General features: G+C 43.4%; 1 protein-coding gene and 1 long non-coding RNA gene across 4 annotated transcripts in view; one reads left to right on the top strand and one right to left on the bottom strand.

Moving 5' to 3' along the window:
- LOC128407415 (uncharacterized) overlaps positions 1 to 20,152 on the top strand; it is a 107,536-nt gene that overhangs the window by 25,133 nt on the left and 62,251 nt on the right. The gene's annotated exons all lie outside the window — the stretch shown is intronic.
- LOC128407412 (ankyrin repeat domain-containing protein 40-like) overlaps positions 1 to 20,152 on the bottom strand; it is an 81,262-nt gene that overhangs the window by 2,712 nt on the left and 58,398 nt on the right. Inside the window, exons 1-3 of one of the 3 annotated variants that reach the window (XR_008328783.1) lie at positions 6,184 to 6,675; positions 2,667 to 2,815; positions 965 to 1,453 (exon numbers count right to left, since the gene is read on the bottom strand). Coding sequence is in view for 2 of the 3 variants with exons in the window: in XM_053375752.1 (XP_053231727.1) it covers positions 965 to 1,453; positions 2,667 to 2,815; positions 6,184 to 6,308 (763 nt within the window). In the remaining variant the exon portion in view is untranslated. Of the gene's footprint in view, positions 1 to 964; positions 1,454 to 2,666; positions 2,816 to 6,183; positions 6,676 to 20,152 lie in introns of those variants that run through there. The other 2 variants (XM_053375752.1, XM_053375753.1) reach the window with 2 other exon arrangements.

The raw sequence follows: 20,152 nt of genomic DNA, 5'->3' as shown, positions 1-20,152 counted from the left end.
AGGGACTAAAGATGGAAAAGTGATTCACAGGCCACTGCCACAAAGAGATGAGCTCTTCAGCTGTCCACCTTGTCTTCTTACCCATCTCATTCTCTTGCTTAGTAGTGGCTGCTGGGTCTTCACACTGATATTTCCAGTATCTGATTAGTGCCAAGTGTACTTTAAACAAAATATCTGCATCTGCAGATTTAATGAAACCCTAAAGTTAATGATTCTCTACACTTAAGCAATTAAATGTGAAAGCTGATCAGCTTTTTCATGCATAGAGGATAGGCGTGATTTAGTTTTATGCTTGAAGCTAAGTAGGTGGAAGACGGCCTAGGCTCCACGTATAAGTTGCTCTGGGCTCAGAAGAAGAGCAGGGCACAAATGAAACATCATAAATAATGCCTCAATCCTAATTTTATATGTGCTAGAGTTAACCATCAAAAGCAGATTAACGTACTGCTTTGAAATGTTACATTCCAACAATTAAGCCAGTGCAAGTCTCATTCTTGACACCTGCACACCAATCTGAAGTCTGGGCACATGTTTTTCAGTAGGAGTTGTCTAGTTTGGAAGAGCTGTCAATTTCCTTCATTACAATGTCACCGTTTCCTTCAACCCATTGCACTCCAACCAACAATTCTGCTATTATTCCAGGAAGATTTCCAAATAACAGAGATACAACAACTACCGGTACTTCCTCACAAGTTCATTTCCCCTGTGAACACTGATCTGTGACAACCTATGATCATATTACACAGAAGCATGACGACACAAAACTGATCCCGGTCGTGCAGCAATTAAGAGAAAATGCCCTATCCTGACAAAGCTCTACCAACTCTCTTTAAGGAAAGAAAAAGAAGAAAAGGTTCTTAAAGCAGATACGAAGCACTAAAGGTAGCTACTGTCTACTGGAGACGCATGCACTGTCTCCAGTTATGCAGTAAAAGCATTACAATGGAAAAATACTCTTCAGTACCTTGCATATTATATGAAAAGGTTCCTGTGAGAAGCAGCGGCTGTAAGGGTGGTGCAGTGCCCATACAGCAGCCATTTGCTTGCTGAGGTACATGTTGTCTAGGTACAGTTGAGGTCAAGAGAGCTCTGTTGTGAGATGTAGATGAGGGATAAACAGGGCAGCTCTGGACTCGAGGCATTGTGCATTCTGATACTCCTGAGCTGATGGGAGAAGGAAGCTCCCCTTCGTGCAGGTCTTCAGAAAGTTCAGTTTCAGAGTGCAAGGAAATGGGTGTGCAAGTATTTTCAAGCTGAGTGGCTGATAAACAAGGGCTAGGTTCACTCTCAGATAAATAAGAGACGGCAGTGCTGTTGTCCTCAGGCGGTGCTAAGAGATGAGGGGCATTGTCCTTTTCTTGATAGTCAACGCAAGGGAATGACGGGTTTGTCGGAGAGTCTCCAGCGTTCGGCAGCTTTAAGTCATTCACTTCTTGATTGTCACATTCTTCCACTTCAACGGGGGCGGGGTGGGAAGGAAAAATAGAATCTTTTAATAATTTAATCCATTTTAAATAATGGCAAGCAGAATTCTAATGCCACCCAGAACAGCTGCCAAATACATATATTTAAAATCATAAACGGCTAGTTTTTAGCTAAAAGAAAGCAAACTTATTTCAGAGTAGAATTAAGTATGGCAAAAAAAACATAGAATCAATCCAGAGAGTTGGATTAGCAAATCTTTGGTTCATGGAAGAAACATTCTGCAGAAATTTTATTTACTTATTGGAATTGGTAAGTGAAAAGATGTGTGCACACACATACAGGCCAAAGCTGCATTGCTGAAGAAACACTCTTTAATCTGTAACCCAGCTTTAATTTGATGTTCTGGGAGGCTATACTTTTCTGGAGTGTATTGGAGAAGGAACATTTTTAGGTTCCCAGTGTACTCTGCTTGACCATCTGTCCAAATTCCTAGAAGCCACCATGACCAAAGGAATGGAATCTAAGTATTACAGAATCTGACTGGCACAAGAGCTCTCTCATTTAATTGAACAGCTTGTGCAAAACAATTTATTTTAAAATTATCCTGATCCTATGTACAGTTACTCAGAAAGAAGTCCAAAAAAGGACAAGGGGATTACTCCAAACTCCTATATCAGCCAGCTCCCCAATTACAGTCAGGTCAGTAAACTCTGGTCATAATTCTACCTTTGTTTTAGATGAGGCAAGCAGTAAGGAGCAAAGCTTTCACTGCCATAGCTCTCAGGCTTTGGCATGCCCTGCCTAAGGTACAACGCAAGTCTTTGTTGTTGCTGGGATTTCCCAGAGGATGAAAAACTTGTTTTGTTCCCTGACTTTTAGCTGATGTGACTAGTTCTGTTTTACATTTAAAGCTGTTTTAATTTCTGTGACATTAAAATTGTTGTTAACATCTTTAAGCCTCATAGGAAAACGGCCTATAAAAGCTTAAAACAAGTAAAATTAAAACTGCAGCCTCAGTTTCTCTAGCCCACAAACAGCCTCACACAATATTCTGCCTGTAACTATAGCAGCGCTTCTCACACTGTGTTCCTAGGAAGTCTTGTCTTATTTAGGAGCTTATCAGGGACTGATGAAAAGATCAGAGATGGCAGATAACTTGTCTGAAAAATGCAGTGCATCTAATACATTACATTAGTTCATAGTATATTTTTGGAAAGACAAATTCAGTATGTCGAGTATACCTCCCAGAAGCTTTCTGATTTCTTTCTTTGAAGTCAAATGTGCTGCCAGCTCTCCATTAACTGTGAAAATCTCCTTATCTGCTCGAGAATCCAGCAGGTAAGAAACCACTTGGGTATGATTCCTCTTGCAAGCCCAGTGCAAACATGTCCTGTAAAAGTTAAACATATTTGTTAGCAAGCATTTGTAAAGTTATTATTCTGAAAGTCACTGTTTTGTGTCATTAAATGTCTGCATGATGTGTACCATCAGAGCTGTTTAAAAAAATGCTCAAATTTGTCAGAGATGAAACCTTGTCTATTGATCCAGACAAAGTTAGTTGTACTTATTTTCCACATACCTCAATATAATTCAAGTCATGACCAATTTCTTCCATTGATTACAATGGGACCTAAGTTCAACTAAAACCTAGTCTGAATCCAATCTAATATGTTACTACTATGCAAGAATGAAAGCTTTGTGACCAGGCTGAGGTTTATTTTCTGTTGTAAATCAACAGGCCCAATTTAACTGTGCAGTCAAAGCTTGCTTATTGAGCTAGCATTCAACACTATAAGCTGGAGAGGGAAAGAATAATGTTTAAGCTAAATGACAGTTAATGTTTAAGCTAACTGATGCTCATAAAGGTACAGTTGTCCTTGATACATGCTTCTTTTGTTTCATTGGTTTCATTTGCACATCACAGGAAAAGCAACCAGAAGGGTTTGCACCCATGGCACTCGCTCAAAATCCCAAGGCCCAGAAGTATTGTCTGTTTTCAGTATCAAATTCAACCCCAATATCTCTCAAACTGGGTCAATTTTGCATGACCCTTTGCAAACAATAAAGCAGGCACAAGAGTATTGCAGCCAAGAAGATGGCTACATGCCTAAAGGCAGTAGCAGCCAGTGGAGTGGATGGCATTGTGCAGGCGCAGCAGTGGAGCCAATGCAACCCTCCCAACACTTTGCCCCTTCATTCTCGGTTACTGGTAGTGATCACCATGTTGGGAAGCCAGGAGAGGAACACACCCCGCACTCTGCCCATATCGGGCTCTGCTAAATATCACACACACACGTTCTCTCCCTTTGTAGTGGAACAAATATTAGCCATATGTACTATATGCTACCATCTCATGCCTGGGTGTTACTGCAGCAGTACAATCTCCAGTCCTGAGCTGAACATTGGGAGGGAGGGGGCAGGAAGACTGCTGCCTGCCAACTTGACAATGATCTTACTAAACTTATAAAGCAAATAAATTATACAGCACCAATTAACTGCATCGGAAGGGCATTTTCTAAGCCATATTCACAATTCTAATATTGCAGTGACGGTCATAATTATAAGACTAATATGTTGCCAGACCACAAGCTCTGAATATGAGTGCACTGAAGGAGCCAAGTTGCAATTTTAATGAAAGACCCACTCATGGCAACAGTATAGGATTCAGAGAGCAAAACAAAGGCATGCAAACTACTTCAATGACCAAATTACTGTAAAAAGCTACTGCCTTCAATCACACAGTTTGAAAAATCTGAAACCCCACACTTTTAATCCTCCTCTGCTTGCACTCACACAATCATATAGAGGTAATCATGAAGACACACGTCACATAAATCCTGGTGCTCGCTGGATGTGATTTAATAGGAGAGGAACTGTAGCTCAGGGGTAAATGGTACACTTTGAATGCAGAAAGTCTCAAGTTCATAGGAACAGAAGATCCCTGCTGAATCAGACCAAAAGCCCACCTGGTCCGACATCCCGTTCCCAGACTGGCCAGACAGAAACTTATGAGAAGCCCACAAGCAGCACATGAGCATAACAGCACTTTCCCCATTTGTGTTCCCCAGCAATGGCGTTCATACTGCCTTCAGTACTGGAGACAGTACAGAGCCATCATGACTAGTACCTGATAGCTTTATCCTCCATGAATTTGTCTAACCCCCTTTTGAAGTCATCCGAGTTGGCAACCATCACTACATCCTGCGGCAGCAAATTCTACTATGTTTAACTATGTACTGTCTGTTCTGTTCAATTCTTTGCTTAGGCAGAGGTGTCTTAAGACTCTATTCCAACTGGCAGTGGCTCTCTCGACAATACTGGACTAGATCCAACGGTAGCTCTTTGTATATTGTTGGACTGTAACTCTCATTAATCCCAGCCAGCAGGGCCAAAAAGCAGGGACAGCAGGAGCTGGAGAACAACATCTGGAGAACCACAGATTAGACATACTGGGGCTGTATATCCCAGTGCTCTGCCTCTTGCGTAAAGCTGCATCGTGTGCAAGGTTTCCGAGAACATCTGTCATGTGTTCAGATTTGGGGAGTTTTCATGGGAACAGTACAGGCACTCTCCCTACAAGGCGTTCACAGACTCATTCCTATACAACAGGGGTTCCATTTGCTCAAAGCCTGTAAGAATTCTCACATACAAGAATTTTGCATTAGAAAATAATAGAAGCTGTGCTTGATCCTTTGGGGAGAACACGGGATTTTGTCATCTGCTTTCTGTTCTTTGTGACCTGAATAACACAATGGCTAAGAGCCAAACTGCACAACTACATGTTATGCAGGGGATTTTCGACTAATAATTCAAGTGTGTGTGTGTCTGGATCAGAACAGTGGCACTGGGCAAGAGTTTTACTTGAACTTCTCCCCTCACACCAATTCCCCAAGCTAATAAACCCCTTGTCCCTCAGGGGACTAGCACTGCTGCTCTGATCAAATTAACTCCTCCCTCCCAATCACAATGGCTCATCCTAGAAGTGAAAATCAATGTGCTGGAAGATTCATCACAGTTCTCCTGAGTAAATTGAAGGCTGGCTCTCAGAGTGAGAGCTTGGGAGTCTCCAAATCTCAGCCCCAACAACGTTTATCTCATTTTGAGTAGCACTTAGTCATAGGTTCCCTATAAATAATAATTATTATTAAATGTCTGCAATTATGGGAAAACAGTGATCCTGACCTGCCTTGTAGGGCTAAAGCTGCTTGAACAGGAACACACACACACCTGGATGTTATTAGGAAAGGTTTGTGACTGATGGCTGGCAAATGTGTGATTTGTTCATATTGGCTCTATTTTTCCAGGAGTCTCTAGAACCAAAGCCTGAAAGGAATTTCTGCTTAGAATTTCATAACCAGGCAGCCCACTAATCAGGATGAAGCATTGACATCTGACCCATCTATTCTTGTCAGATGCTGGTGAGATTTTGCCCACCCCCACCCCCGTGGGGAGCGTTTCTGTAACTTGCCTTTAAGATGAACTCCCAGTAAACACGCATTTCAGAGCCAGAGGGAGGGGGGGCCACGGGAACACACGGGAGGGGGGAGATGCTCTTGGACACGGGCACAGAGGGTACACATTCGCTGAAGTTGCATTTGCGTGTAACGTGTTGCTGGCGGTTGCCTCACCATATATAGCCTCGAGAGGGGTGGAAGGAAGTGTATTAGCGACGATGAATGCTGCCCTAATGCTAACCACGGCAATGAGGAGCAGAGCGCGGAGGGGCTGGGGGAGGAAAGAGAAGGAGAGGCGTCTTACCAGCCATTGATCTCATTCTGGGCATTCACCTCCACCCCCTTGTCGAGCAGCGTCTGCACCTCCTCTAGGTCGCCTAGTGCAGCAGCTTCCCTGAGCCTCTCCTCCAGCTCCAGGTGGCTGCTCATCCTCTCTCTGCCCCCCCTTCCCCTTCCTGGGGGGCTGACCCAGAAGTGCCCCTTGCACCCCCCTTGCAGGGATCTCTCGCTCCGGGAGAGGGAATTCTTGCTGCTGCTGCTGCTGCTGCTGCCGCCGCCGCTAGAGCAGCTCCTCCTTGCCCAGCTCCCTCTCGTCTGCGGGACTCTATTCTCAGTGACACACCAGGCAGAAGCCTCTGGTTCCTACGTGCCCAGGCAGAGCTGGGCCTGTCGAAAGGTGGGCTGGGGAAAGAGCGGGGAGAAATCCCTCCGCAGGTGTCAGGGGGCCTGTCCGCATCGCACCCGCAGGCGAGGGATTCGGGAGCGAGCAGGGAGGGCAGCCGCCTCTTAGAACGCGCTCGGATTAGTGATGCTGAGCCCCGTTCCCCTGGCAACGAAGGAATTCTGAGAGATGATGTGTACCAGGAGGAGCCTCAGCCGCGGCCAGAGCCCAAATGCTTCTAACAGCAGCAACAAATTACAGCACAGGGGTTTGAACAATGTGCAGGAGCTCCTCTTGAAGTGGCTTTCTAAGGTTTTTTCTGAAGGCTTGTGCAGAACCTTGCCATAGCCAACTGATTTTAATTATCCTGGTTTTCGTTGTTGTTGTTGTTGTTGTTGTTGCTATAATAATAATATAATAAAATTTTATTTATATCCCGCCCTCCCCAGCCAAAGCCGGGCTCAGAGTGGCTAACAACAATAAAAGTAAATACAATTTACATAAAATTGTTTTTTAAAGGGCAATGAGTGGGTAAAAAAGCAATTCTAAGGAAAGCAATTCCTCACAAACCACTTGCTGAAAGCATGAGATGAACGCGTCACATGCCAGTGACCTGCCTCCTTATTTACACACTTGGAAGGGAAACCTGGGGCCATGATTTGGACCACAATTCAGTGAGCCTTGCCATACTTAAGAATTGTAGAATTGCGGAGTTGGAAGGGACACCCCCACAAGGGTTATCTAGTCCAACCCCCTGCAATGCAGGAATCTTAAACAGACCACTGATTTAAATCCGATTTATATCCAACTGTATATGCTTAAGACTGCATCCCTAAGGAACCTAATTGTACAAATTGTAGCAGTGCATTTCAACCCCTAATACATGTTTACGTGGAAGCAAGTCTCATTGTCTTATGGGAGTACATGTGCACAGGGATTGCAGGATTGGACAATAATATGAAGATGTCAGTGAATCTCTGGGAAAAAGGACACCCATTAACTTCAGTGAGTCCGAAAACATTCCATAATATACAACAATATAAAATAATAGACATATAAAAGTCCAGCGACCAAACAAACACACACACGCAAGGGTGTAGAAGACAATTGTGAAGGTTTTTCCACTTCAAACGACGAAACAAAAATGGTTGAATGTTTTGGAAAATGTGAGCAGCAAAAAATAAAATAAAACCCAGAAGCGGTCAGAAACTGCATTATTGAATTGTTTTTAGTTAATTTGCCATTGGCAGGAAATGGGATGGAAGGGGATGAGATGGATGTTGTTGCTAAATTACGGCTATGTTAAATCTTGGATTTCTCCACTGTTTTCTATGGCCAGTTCTCCAACCTGGGGTCAAACAAAAAGTTCTAAAGGAATCAGAAGTTTGTCAAATTGTGTGAGCCTATCAGTTTAGGCTATAGGCAAAAGCGGTTAAGGCATGGAAGACCAATTGGGGTGGGTTGGGGAACAGAAGTGAGGTTTTTCCTTCTGTTCTCATTTGTGAATAACAGTTGAATCTTTTCTCTGCTCACACACAGAGAACGAGAACAATGGCATATTTATTTCTAGTTTGTGTTATGTATGGCTTGTCTTTAAAAACAAATCAACAAAATAAAGAGATTTTAAAGGGAGGAATGGAAGGCTGGCTGAGAGCAGTTAAGACATGGAATGCTGGGAGTGAAAGGAAAATGAGGGGACAGAGGAAGAGAGGAAAATGGCCTGTTCACACCCCTAACACCCCTAATCCTGGAAGTGGGGATTAGGGTTGTGTGAGGATGTGTGACATGGATTTTTCTTTTTTAAAAAACCTGCAATTTCTGTTCCAAATGGGAACATTTTACAAGAAAAGAAAGGAAACTTCTCTTTCCCACACTCCAGAGACAGCCAGTCCCCACCACCACAACGCAACTGCTGTATATAGCAACAACATACTCAGATTTGTGACAGGCCAGCCTCAAAACTGAACCTTCTATCTTTTTGGTAAGGTATTTATGTAACCTAGAACAGCAGGGAAAGGGCAGGGAAGTATCCTTTCTCCCTCCTGACCTTACAACCACCCCAGGCCCAGGACTAAACAAAAACAGTCCCAGGCTTGCTTAGGGGGTGCAGATACCCTGCAACATTTGTCTTAGGTAACATAGACTACAGATACATAATGATAATATACTTTCTGGATTAAACAGTGATGAAGTAGCCTTTCCCAGCACTTTGGAAGGAGTAATGAGACTTTTAGAATAAGCCTTCACTGAATAATAATAGCAAGATGCCGTCAATGTGCACGCAATCTCTGTAGGGCAAGGTTCTGTTTGTGGTGCTAACATTGCTCTGTAATGTGCTACGAACAGTGGCGGTGCTATAAAAATAACTGAAACTACAACAGAGTAGTGATGTTGTCATCCTGGGTGAGGTATGTGTGAAAAAAATGCTTGTTTTCCAAAGCTATATGAAGGGATTGCAATGTGCAAGTCTCCCTCTCTCTCGAGCCACTAGAGGTCACAAGAGAACAATAAAAAAAGATTTCAAACCACCCATCTTGCTATTTCCCCAAAATGCTTTTTAACACTATTTACGTAAGTGTTTTGGGTGGGGGTGCACTCCTAAACAGTTTATAAATGTATGGCCTGTTGTAATATGATGGTGCAAATTTATTAGTTCAAATCCTGTTCAATTATTTTAAGATATCAGACTGTTTAATATTTGAGAAGAGCAGTATTTTTAGTGGTTGAATCCTGAGATTCTTTCTTAAAACTGAAACTTCCTTGTTTGTATCTTTCAAGTTTTCAATATAATTTTAAAAATAAATTGCAATGCCATATATTTTAAATTCGTATTTATATCTCGTCAGGAGTCAAAATGTTGGTGTATGAATAGGGTTGCATTAGGCCTCCTCCTGTGACCTTACCTGCAACTTGACCTGAGACACTAAAAATCAGAAGGTGGAATTTTCCCTGCCACCAGGAAAACACCTGGTGATAATGAAATGAAAGGCCTGTAAAAATGTGGCCAACTGAATATATCTGATAGCGTCCAGCAACAAAGTATTGATGAGGATTTCTAATTTTGCTCCCAGATCCATTTTGAAAACTAGAATGTAAAAAGTGCTCACCATTATTATTTAAATGATTTTTAAGTAAGGGACTCAAATTATTATTGTTTTTTAATCCTAGGGGTGCTAGATTATTGTATTATGAATCTTTCTCCATCTCCATCTTTTGGGCCTTCATCACAGACTTTTGATCATTCGTGTGTTGTTGTTGTTTTCCATTTTAACTCTCATCTGTGTTTATGCTGCTTTTAAATAAAAACAGACAGCAATTACTCCCAGAGTAACTATTCTGATCTGATAATATGTTCCCTTTTTGGCTCCCTCTTGCATCTTGCCTACAATCACAGCTTTCTGAACTGTTTTTGTCGCTGAGCCACACATGCTCTCACATCACTCAAGCCGTATCATTTTGACAGGGGGACGGAGGCAGAATTGTCACTTCTCTGGGTATCTCCTTGACTGTACTTCTCCAATGTTTTTTTTCCCCTTTGCCCAAATCATTTGCCTGTGAACTCCTTACTTCCCTTTTTCCTCGGCAGATGACTTTTTTATCGGAGAATGCTATCTATGAAAGCCTACCACATCTAGATGCAGGATCTCTTCTGTGATAATGGCTACCTTGAGCCAGACCATTTGGTTCCTCTAGCTCAGTATTGTCTGCACTGACCGCTAGTGTATCTTCTGGGTGTCGGAGAGGAATCAATTTCCAGCCCTTCCTGGAGAGGATGGAAACTGAACCTTCGACATGCACAGCTAAGGCTCTTCTCGCCCACCTGTCATCAAATGAGTCACTAAAATATACAGGTGTGGACCCCGCCCCCCAACAATACACATATTCTCTGAAGGAGCACAATACCTTTGAGGTTCACTTTCAGCACTGTTAATTACAGTTTTTTTCTTAGGCAGTACAATTTTCCCGCTCACATAAGTCAGTGTGGGAGAGGATTAGTGGAGTGTTTATTTGACTTCAGGCGGCTGGCTGCCACTCCTGTGCTACTCATTCCTGAGCCTTGATCCTCTAAATGACCCAATATTCTTAAAAACCAGAACTCACAGTACATTCCACAAGTAAGCGTGCCGTATCACGAGATGTTTGTTTCTTTTTTTGTGAGCCTCTTCCCTCCCGCCTCCTTCCCCCCCCCCCGGTCAGTATTCAGTTAAGCTCTCAGCCTTATTCTCTAAGGTTTTTGCTCCTTACACAGCTCTTTCTTCTAAATGCAATTTATCCATGTGTGCGCTAAACAAACATTGCATCTGCCTTGAATGTGGAATTCAATTTGCCAACCTCCGTCAATCTAAGCTAAAGTCATCAACAGTTCAAAATGCTCTTTCCAGGTATTATCGGCTGCTATGTCACACACCAAAATGAAGATTCACTGGCCCGACTATTACGCTAACAAAAAATTGCTGGACCTCAAACATTTGGGATTGTCATTGTTATTATATAACACCTCAAAAGATAGGTGGTACAGAAAATGATTTTATAAAATAAGTAGCAGATTCCCAGTTGCGTGATGTGGGTGCTTGAGGGTTGTTTGTTGAACAGCCAAGGGAAGCTGCAATGTGACCAGAAGGTTATAAGAAGGACATTGTAGAATAGTGGTTACAGTGTTGGACTTAACCAAGGTGGACTGGTTTCAATTTTCCAGTAAGCCATGAAGCTCACTAGCTGTCATCAGGTCAGTTTCCTAAACTATCTCACAAGTTGGTTGTGAGAATAAAGAGAGGACTACGTACGTTCATCAGAGCTTCTTGGAGGAAGGACAAAATAAAAATCTCAAAGATTGCACCATAGCAAATAACATCTAACTCCCCCCCCCCCTAGAATCTGCTTTCATTTTGTCCTGATGGGGAAAAAATCTGGATATACCCATATTTGAAGTGCAAAGGCAGAGTTTGGAGGGATTTTAACAAGGAAAAAAAGAGATCTCAAGCAAGAGTTAAGCCACACTCTCCTCCCAATGATCTTTTGCTCCTGATTGCAGCTTACTGCAGCTGCTTTGGGTAAAACAACAACAACAACAAAAACCTCAGGGAGAACATTGATGTGACTGAGCATCCAGTTTGACCCCAAGTATAAAGAAAGTGGAAGACCGGCTGACAATACAGCACACCAAGAAAAGAAAATAACAGCTAAAATGTGATGATGCAAAGCCCTTGCTGTTTTAAAAAACAAGCTTATTGAAAAGGAAATGTCCCTTGTGTCTGTTGTTATAGCAAATGCACTATCCCAAATCGCTGCCCGTTGACATGATTATGTCGGAACTGGAGGAATTGCAAAATGATCAGGAGGGGCCAGCTCCCAAATCAAGAAAACAGACCTGGATTGCTTCCACACTAGAGCCCTTTAGTGCTGCCAGGGCATTGCTTTCCCCCAATTAGCTGGAAGCAGAAATAAAACGAAGGTCTTACGCAAGCAATATAGGGTTATTATCCCCTCCCCGTAGCCATGATTCTCCTATAACATAAGCTACACTAATTACAAGAGTCATGCCTATGTAATTAAAGGGTTTGGCTGGCTAGGTGCTCTTTGGTTCTGCATGCCCCAACCCCCTTCCCCACTCTCCCATTAGTAGGCCCCCTGATATCATTTAAAATAAAATGTGTATCCTGCTTTTCTGTCGGCGAACAAACACTGAAAACAGCTTGCAATACACCATTAAAAACAAATCAACCAAAAACTAGAAGCCTATAAAAGGAGACAGGAACAGCAGCTCAGCCTTCACTATAAATTCCAGGACATAAACCCCCACAGGCCAAATGCCTGTTGAAATAAACTGATCTTCATGGGGTGGGGGTGAAAAACCATCCAGAAGTGGCTAAGAGAGAGCCATAACGTTAGTGTGGTCACAAAGAGGGTACTCTCTCGTGTCCCCTCCAGTTACACTTCCAAGGCACCATACCCATTATGCATGGTGGGAGCTTATGTGGCTTGTGGGCTTTGTGGTCAGCACAGACTCCTAGAGGTAAAAGCACCACCCACTTCCTCTGTGTGAGAAACACAAGCAGCTGCCACGTGTGGAGGAAAGGAAAGTGGTGAAGGTCTGAGCCATCAGACTTTCCTTCTTATTATGCTGTAAGGAAAAGCAGGAGGGAATCACTCTGTGGTTTTGAGTGTTTTGAGTGCACTGACACCTTGGGGGAGCAACAAAAGGTGTTGAGAAGGCCTAGTTTGAACTATGGGCTCCCCTTCTCTGGCGAGGCAACATGGCAAGCATTTCTCCTTCCAGGAGAGGAGCTGAGATTGCCGGTGGGTGTTTGTGTCTAGAGTTCTGCAGAAAAGTGTGTGAAAGGATTTGAGGAGAAGATGTGCTATTCGTCTGCCCTTCTGATTTTGTTTTCGGCCTGACTAAGTGCAAAGTGCTCAATTTCCACAAAGAGTGCCCTTTCGCCAAGCTATCACAATTCTGCAGGCATGTTGGGAGTGACACAGCCCACTGGCATGCGTCTTAATATGAACTGGACTTAGCTACTTCAGATGCTATACTGTGATTGACTCTGTGGTTCATTGGAACACGTTTGCGGTGACAGGATCAGGCAGCTGTCTGGGGCTCCCCAGGAGTGCTTTGATGTTCACTATCTCTTTTGCTGGTATAACACTGTGCTATTACTCAGGCCAGAAAACACCTCCATCCTCTTTGCCCTGGTGGTGTTGCACTTTTGGTACATTTCGCAAATGCTATGCTAGCACAGTTTCATTGCTACACAACGTAAGTTCTCCTTCTGCCAGAACAGTTGAATCAAGCAGTAGTGACTCTCATCCAAGCAGGCATAAGGCAAGGAAAACCCAATTGCCATTTGTTCCAATTCAGCAGTAAAGAGTCATAGAATTGTGGAGTTGGAAGGGATCCCAAAGGTCCCACCCTGGGCAATGAGGGGATCTCAACTAAAGCATCCAAGACAGATGGCCATCCAACCTCTTAAAAACCTCCAAGGAAGGAGTGTCCACAACTTCCAGAGGAAGAGTGGGTTTTCTCTGAGGAAAAGCAGCAGGGCCCTTGGGTGAGCCCTTGGAGTGGGACAGCACTTGCAGTGTGTGCAAGCCTGGATGGGAAACCATCAATAGTAGCTGTATGTGGTCACTGTATGCATGACCATTTAGCTCTGCAGAAATAGTGTAGGCTGGGTCAATGTATATATGGCCGAGGACAAACACTTATTCTACCATGGATCACACAGTGCTTTACCCTGATCAAGACTAGCCAGGCCCAAAACAGGTCCTGCTTGTGGTTGTCCCATGATCAATAAAACCTTGTGTATTCACTAACTGTGTAGCAGATATGCACCAGTGCGACAGATGGGATGCAAACCGATGTAGTCAGGATTCAGGCCTCATCATGGGACTGAAACTGCCTTGGTTGCACTGGTCGATAATCTCCGGTGGGCTAGGGACAAAGGTGAGAGCTGTTTCCTAGTTCTGCTGGATCTCTCAGCAGCTTTTGACTCCATCGACCATAACATCCTTCTGGACCGTCTTGAGGGGCTGGGAGCTGGGGGCACTGTTATACAGTGGTTCCGCTCCTTCCTTCTTGGCCGTGTTCAGAAAGTGGTGGGGGGGATGAGTGTTCAGACCCCTGGGCTCTCATTTGTGGGGTGCCTCGCGGTTCTGTCCTCTCCCCATGCTTTTCAACATCTACATGCAGACGCTGGGAGAGATCATCAGGGGGATTGGGCTGGGTGTTTATCAGTATGCGGATGATACCCAGCTCTACCTCTCTTTCAAATCAGAACCAGTGAAGGCAGTGAAGGTCCTGTGTGAGTGTCTGGAGGCGGTTGGAGGATGGATGGCGGCTAACGTGTTAAGGTTGAATCCTGACAAGACAGAAGTACTGCTTTGGGGGGGCAGGGGGCGGGCAGGTGTGGGATACTCCCTGGTCCCAAATGGGACAGCTGTGCTCCTGAAGGACCAGGTGCGCAGCCTGGGAGCCATTTTGGACTCACAGCTGTCCATGGAGGCACAGGTCAATTCTGTGTCCAGGGCAGCTGTTTACCAGCTCCATCTGGTACGCAGGCTGAGACCCTACCTGCCCACGGACTGCCTCGCCAGAGTGGTGCATGCTCTGGTTAGCTCTCGTTTGGACTACTGCAATGCGCTCTATGTGGGGCTACCTTTGAAGGTGACCCAGAAACTACAACTAATCCAGAATGCAGCAGCTAGACCGGTGAGTGGGAGCGGCCGCCGAGATCACATAACACCGGTCTTGAAAGACCTACATTGGCTCCCAGTACGTTTCTGAGCACAATTCAAAGTGTTGGTGCTGACCTTTAAAGCCCTAAACGGCCTTGGTCCAGTAAACCTGAATGAGCATCTCCACTCCCATCATTCTACCTGGACACTGAGGTCCAGCGCCGAGGGCCTCCTGGTGGTTCCCTCACTGCAAGAAGCCAAGTTACAGGGAACCAGGCCAAGGGCCTTCTTGGTAGTGGCACCCGCCCTGTGGAACGCCCTCCCACCAGATGTCAAAGAGAACAACAACTACCAGACTTTTAGAAGACATCTGAAGGCAGCCTTGTTTAGGGAAGCTTTTAATGTTTGATGGATTACTGTATTGTAATATTTTGTTGGAAGCCACCCAGAGTGGCTGGGGAAGCCCAGCCAGATGGGCGAGGTATAAATAAATTATTATCATCATCATCATCATCATCATCAATTGGCCTGTGCAAGTCAGTAGTTTTTATCATAATGCATTTGCTGCACGGACCAGGAATTAGGCTGCAACACTGGATACCTGCCAAAATTTGGATTTACCAGCCAGACCAGTGAAATAATATACTTTTGGCAACTTTATGGTCACAGTCTTTGTCATGCTCTGCCCTAGTCAAAGTAAGATCAAAAGAGTCATGGGTGGGAGCAAGAAGCCAATGAACGGAGCAAAGAAAAACAAACTGTTTATGAATACATATTACTGTATTGGGAGTTCATAGGATAGGATTAGGAAAAACGGCACCTCTACCTGCCTGTCACTTGCAAATTCTTATAACTGCTTAGAAGCTTACTGGAGGTCAGCACCAAACACCCAAACAGACTAATCTGCATTATAGACACTTAATGAAAGTCACAAGGTTTTACATAATATATATTGGCAGCACAAGAAATGTTTGTTAGAGTAATTTGTCATCAGGATTAGACTTTGTGAAAGCGCCCATTGTTTGTTAACCTGTTTGGTGATTTTTGTTTTTGTTTTTTGTCCAACCCTTAGTATACCCAAGATTCTCCAAATAAATTACAATGGGGAACATGGAAACCAAGTCTTTGATGACTGGCACCAGCATCACCCAACACTAGCATATGGAGGAAAAAATACTGCCGTGATAATGTCATTGTAATAAATCTACACAGTGCTTTGTGGGGAGGGAGGGGGAAGTATGCACTAGTACAGAGTACTATACTTTTACCTCTTTTTTTCTGCCCATGGCAGTAATTTTGTGCTTGCAGCCACAGTACTTTCACCAAGACATGAGTATCGGCACCTCATTTCTTACCAAGAAAGAAAGAAAAAGCACTTGATGTACATCAGATAATTTAAAGGATTTGAGTTATACAGAACGCACATGCAAGCCTTGAAATGAGATGAAAATTGTTTTTAAAATTGTGGAGCTTCTCATGACAACATGTTCCTTTGTAATAAAATATATCCAAGGATAATGGTAATGGGTGTGATTCACACAGCCTACACAGTACAAATAAAGCGTATTTTGCCACCCCCACCGCAATGGCTCTAAGGAGCTGGCAGAGATAGCAAAATCTATAGTCAGGCTTCCACAGGCATAGATGTGCCTGTAATCTGCAGGCACCAGGTCTCTCCTAGCGAAGTCCGGCTCAATGGAGAACCATTCCAGATCTAGATGGAAGATGCTATTGAATTCTTATTGAATTCTGCAATGGGTTAAGGCAAACAGATCCCAAAATCCATCACAGAATTCTGGAGACTTCCAGGAATTTGGTCGCCAGCCCAAGCAAGTAGTAGGGTTTCTGTTGTTGTTTGTCTGGTATTCTTAAAAGAGTTGTGGCTGACCCTTGAAAATCTTAATATCATTCATGCTTGTTTATTTTATCAGCTATCACAGGCCTTGCAATTTATTTTTCATACACTGATATGCTGGAATTTTGTATATCATGTGTATTAACATAGCACGTGCCAAGTTATAGCTAAAGGGGAAATTCACAGACTGGTATGAAATTTGAGTCAGTCCCCTTTCAAATAGTTTAAAATAATTAGACTGAAAAATTAAGGATTTGGTTTCTGGTCTTAGAATACACATTGGTGAGCTTACCTCTGCAACTTTATTAAAGTTCCTTAATTAAAGGAACACAGAATATTGGACAAGTCTAGTTCCTCACAGGAGATTAGGGCTATCACACATTGTTTTAGGGTTTCCATGCTTTATACAAGTCTGAAGGTTTCGCCTGCCCCTTCTCAAGAACCAGACTGCTCCTGGTCTTTGCTATAGGCAACTAAAATTTGATAGCAGTCACATATTTTTTTTTGCTTTTGGCCAGGAAGTAAGCCTACCATGGCAATAGCCGATAGCTCCCATGCCGATCCAAGCTACCTCATTTCTCCCCAGCTAGACAGGATTAGCTTTGACACAAGTAATGCATAGCCTTCTTCCCCTCTCATTCTGTAAATATGTAACAGCATCCATTAAACTACTGAAACCAATTATTCACTGCTCAGCAGAACCACACACCCCGTAGTTAGAATTTGTAGTCTACCTGCCTCTTACAGTTCAGAAAGAATGAGCCTAGTATTAATGAACCACCGTCCAGCTGGCAAGGACTTCCTTGCCAGGTTATTTTAGCAGACAATGAGAAAACAAATGGTGATTACTTGTAAGGTCTGTTCTCTAAAGATAAAGCTATGCAAGCAGAGACAATCTGCCGGAGCATAAATTATACTGCTAGGAACCGTCTGGCCCTACTAGAATATTACTGCTTCCCATCAAACAATGTGAGTGTGTTCAGGAAGTTCATAACATTATAATAAGTTCTCTGGCATTATAGATTTCCCCACACCACCACCCCTACCCTGAAAATAGAAAAAAGTTGACAGAGGACCCTGACTCCTCCTTATAGTATCTACATTTGAGTGAAAATGCTTAGGTAGGTGAGCAATGGCAGATTTATGGTCTGTGGGGCCCTGTGTGCAGCTCTTTTGGGGGGACTCTAGTCATTCACCTAAATAAACAAGACTGTCAAAATTAGTTTCCCACTCCCATCATCCTCCAAAAACCCAAAGGCGTAGCAACTGTCCTATCTCTTCTCTTTCCTCCATCTTTGTCCCGCAATGATCACCCAAGCAAAACCTTCCCTCTAGAAATGAGGGGAGCAGTTAACATCCTAACCAATTGGAGTTGGAAGCGGGTGGCCCTTTCAAACTCAAGCAAGTTCTCTGTGCTGCAGATCTGGAAGAATCCTAGGATCATAGAGTTGGAAGGGACCCTAAGGTTCATCTAGTCCAATCCCCTGAAATGCAAGAATAAGCATTAAACTCACCCCTCTGTTTGTGTTGGGTTGGCAACCAATGGCTTAAAAGTTTGCCTAGATGTTATGCTTCCTAATCACTTTCTAGAAGGACTAGATCTTGGTATGAGCTTTCGTGTGCATGCACACTTCTTCAGATACCGATACTAGATGTTATGCTTCCTAATCACTTTCTAGAAGGACTAGATCTTGGTATGAGCTTTCGTGTGCATGCACACGAAAGCTCATACCAAGAACTAACTTAGTTGGTCTTTAAGGTGCTACTGGAAGGAAAAAAAATTTTTGTTTTGACTATGGCAGACCAACACGGCTACCTTTCTGTAACTAGAAGGACTAGAGACATCCTTTTAAAAAATGGAAGGCTCAAAGTCTGGCACCTCTGTTCAGTGGCACTAATAAAAGTGTTCCTAGATGGTGGGTTGGTGACACTCTCCCTGCATGGTCCAGTACCCACTTCAAATGGGGAGTAGGAGAAATGAAGAGTGGATACTTATTGATTCAGAAGTTTTGACAGACATCTGTATAATCTGCTTATATACAGATATGCAAACTTTTGAGTTACACAAAACTATTGTGTATGATATAGTCAATATTATGGCAGAAGAGGCAGAAGTGGATGTTTTACCATTCTCTTAAAGGTAAAGGGACCCCGGACCATTAGGTCCAGGCGTGGCCAACTCTGGGGTTGTGGCGCTCATCTCACTTTATTGGCCGAGGGAGCCGGCATACAGCTTCCAGGTCATGTGGCCAGCATGACTAAGCCGCTTCTGGTGAACCAGAGCAGCGCACAGAAATGCTGTTTACCTTCCCGCCGGAGCGGTACTTATTTATCTACTTGCACTTTGACATGCTTTCAAACTGCTAGGTTGGCAGGAGCAGGGACCGAGCAACGGGAGCTCACCCTGTCACAGGGATTCGAACCGCCAACCTTCTGATTGGCAAGTCATAGGCTCTGTGGTTTAACCCACAGCGCCACCTGCGTCCTTACCGTTCTCTTGCTAGGCTGCTATTGGTGTGTTTTTATTAAATTATTCAATTAAGTATACTAAGGCTAACACTTATTTTCAATAACATTAAAACAGGGTGTTAATTTGTTTTCCATTAGTATAACAGGTTATCAAGGTCATTAATCTGCTGTTAGTTTCTGCTTTGCACTAAAAAAGTAACCAACCAATGCCAGCACGCATCGTTTTCTGATGTGGAGAGCCAAAGAGCTGCTTTCAAAGGCTCCTTGGGAGGACCTTTGTCAATCTTAAATATGATCTCTTGATATATAACTCTTGATATACTTAACATTAGCAAAACAGTCAACAGCAGCAGTGCAGAGAAGGTAGATCATGTTGTTTTAATAATAATTTTATTGAGAGTTTTCAACAAAAGATACAATAAAAACCAAACTAATCTAAAAGAAAAAAAGAAAAAAATAATAGAAAAGGAAGGAAGGAATATCTATCATCTATCTATCTATATCTATCTATCTATATATCTATATCTATCTAAAATACCAATCCCTCTATCAGAATTATACCTTGATCCTTATTCAAACACACTGTAGATTGAACCCTCCCAGCTCTCATCTGGGAGCTTCCCCCTTTTCCCTCAGCCTCACATCCTGAGGAAACCTCTCTGGCCTGCCTCTCACACAGGTTCCTTTATCCTCTGTCCATCACCCTCCTGTGAACATCCTCATCCATCCCAAACATAAACCTTCAGAGACCAAAACCTACATGCAAATAGAACTAACAGCGAGCTATCGTGGAGGTAGACTGTTTTAGACTGCAGCATGTTGCAAATACTATATTGCAGAGATATATGAACTTCATAGACTCATAACTTCCCAACACTCTGTGAAGTTATCATACCGGTATAGTTTGCTAGGAAATAATAGTTCAAGCACAAGTCCCTCAACCTGCTTCCCAGGGGCATGCCCCGCCCCCCGTGGTCATTAATAAAGTTATGTCACACAACAAGAGGAAGAGAGGGGCTAGCAAAGTTGCGACAAGGAAAGTAGAGTGACAAATCGTGCCACAAGTATGTACTTAAAAATATGAAGAGCCCTGCTGGATCACACCAAAGGCCC

This window comes from Podarcis raffonei, chromosome 2, assembly GCF_027172205.1.
Source record: "Podarcis raffonei isolate rPodRaf1 chromosome 2, rPodRaf1.pri, whole genome shotgun sequence".
Classification (NCBI taxonomy): domain Eukaryota; kingdom Metazoa; phylum Chordata; class Lepidosauria; order Squamata; family Lacertidae; genus Podarcis; species Podarcis raffonei.
Note: the sequence above shows the minus strand (reverse complement) of the source record. Positions and strands in the feature narration are given on the sequence as shown.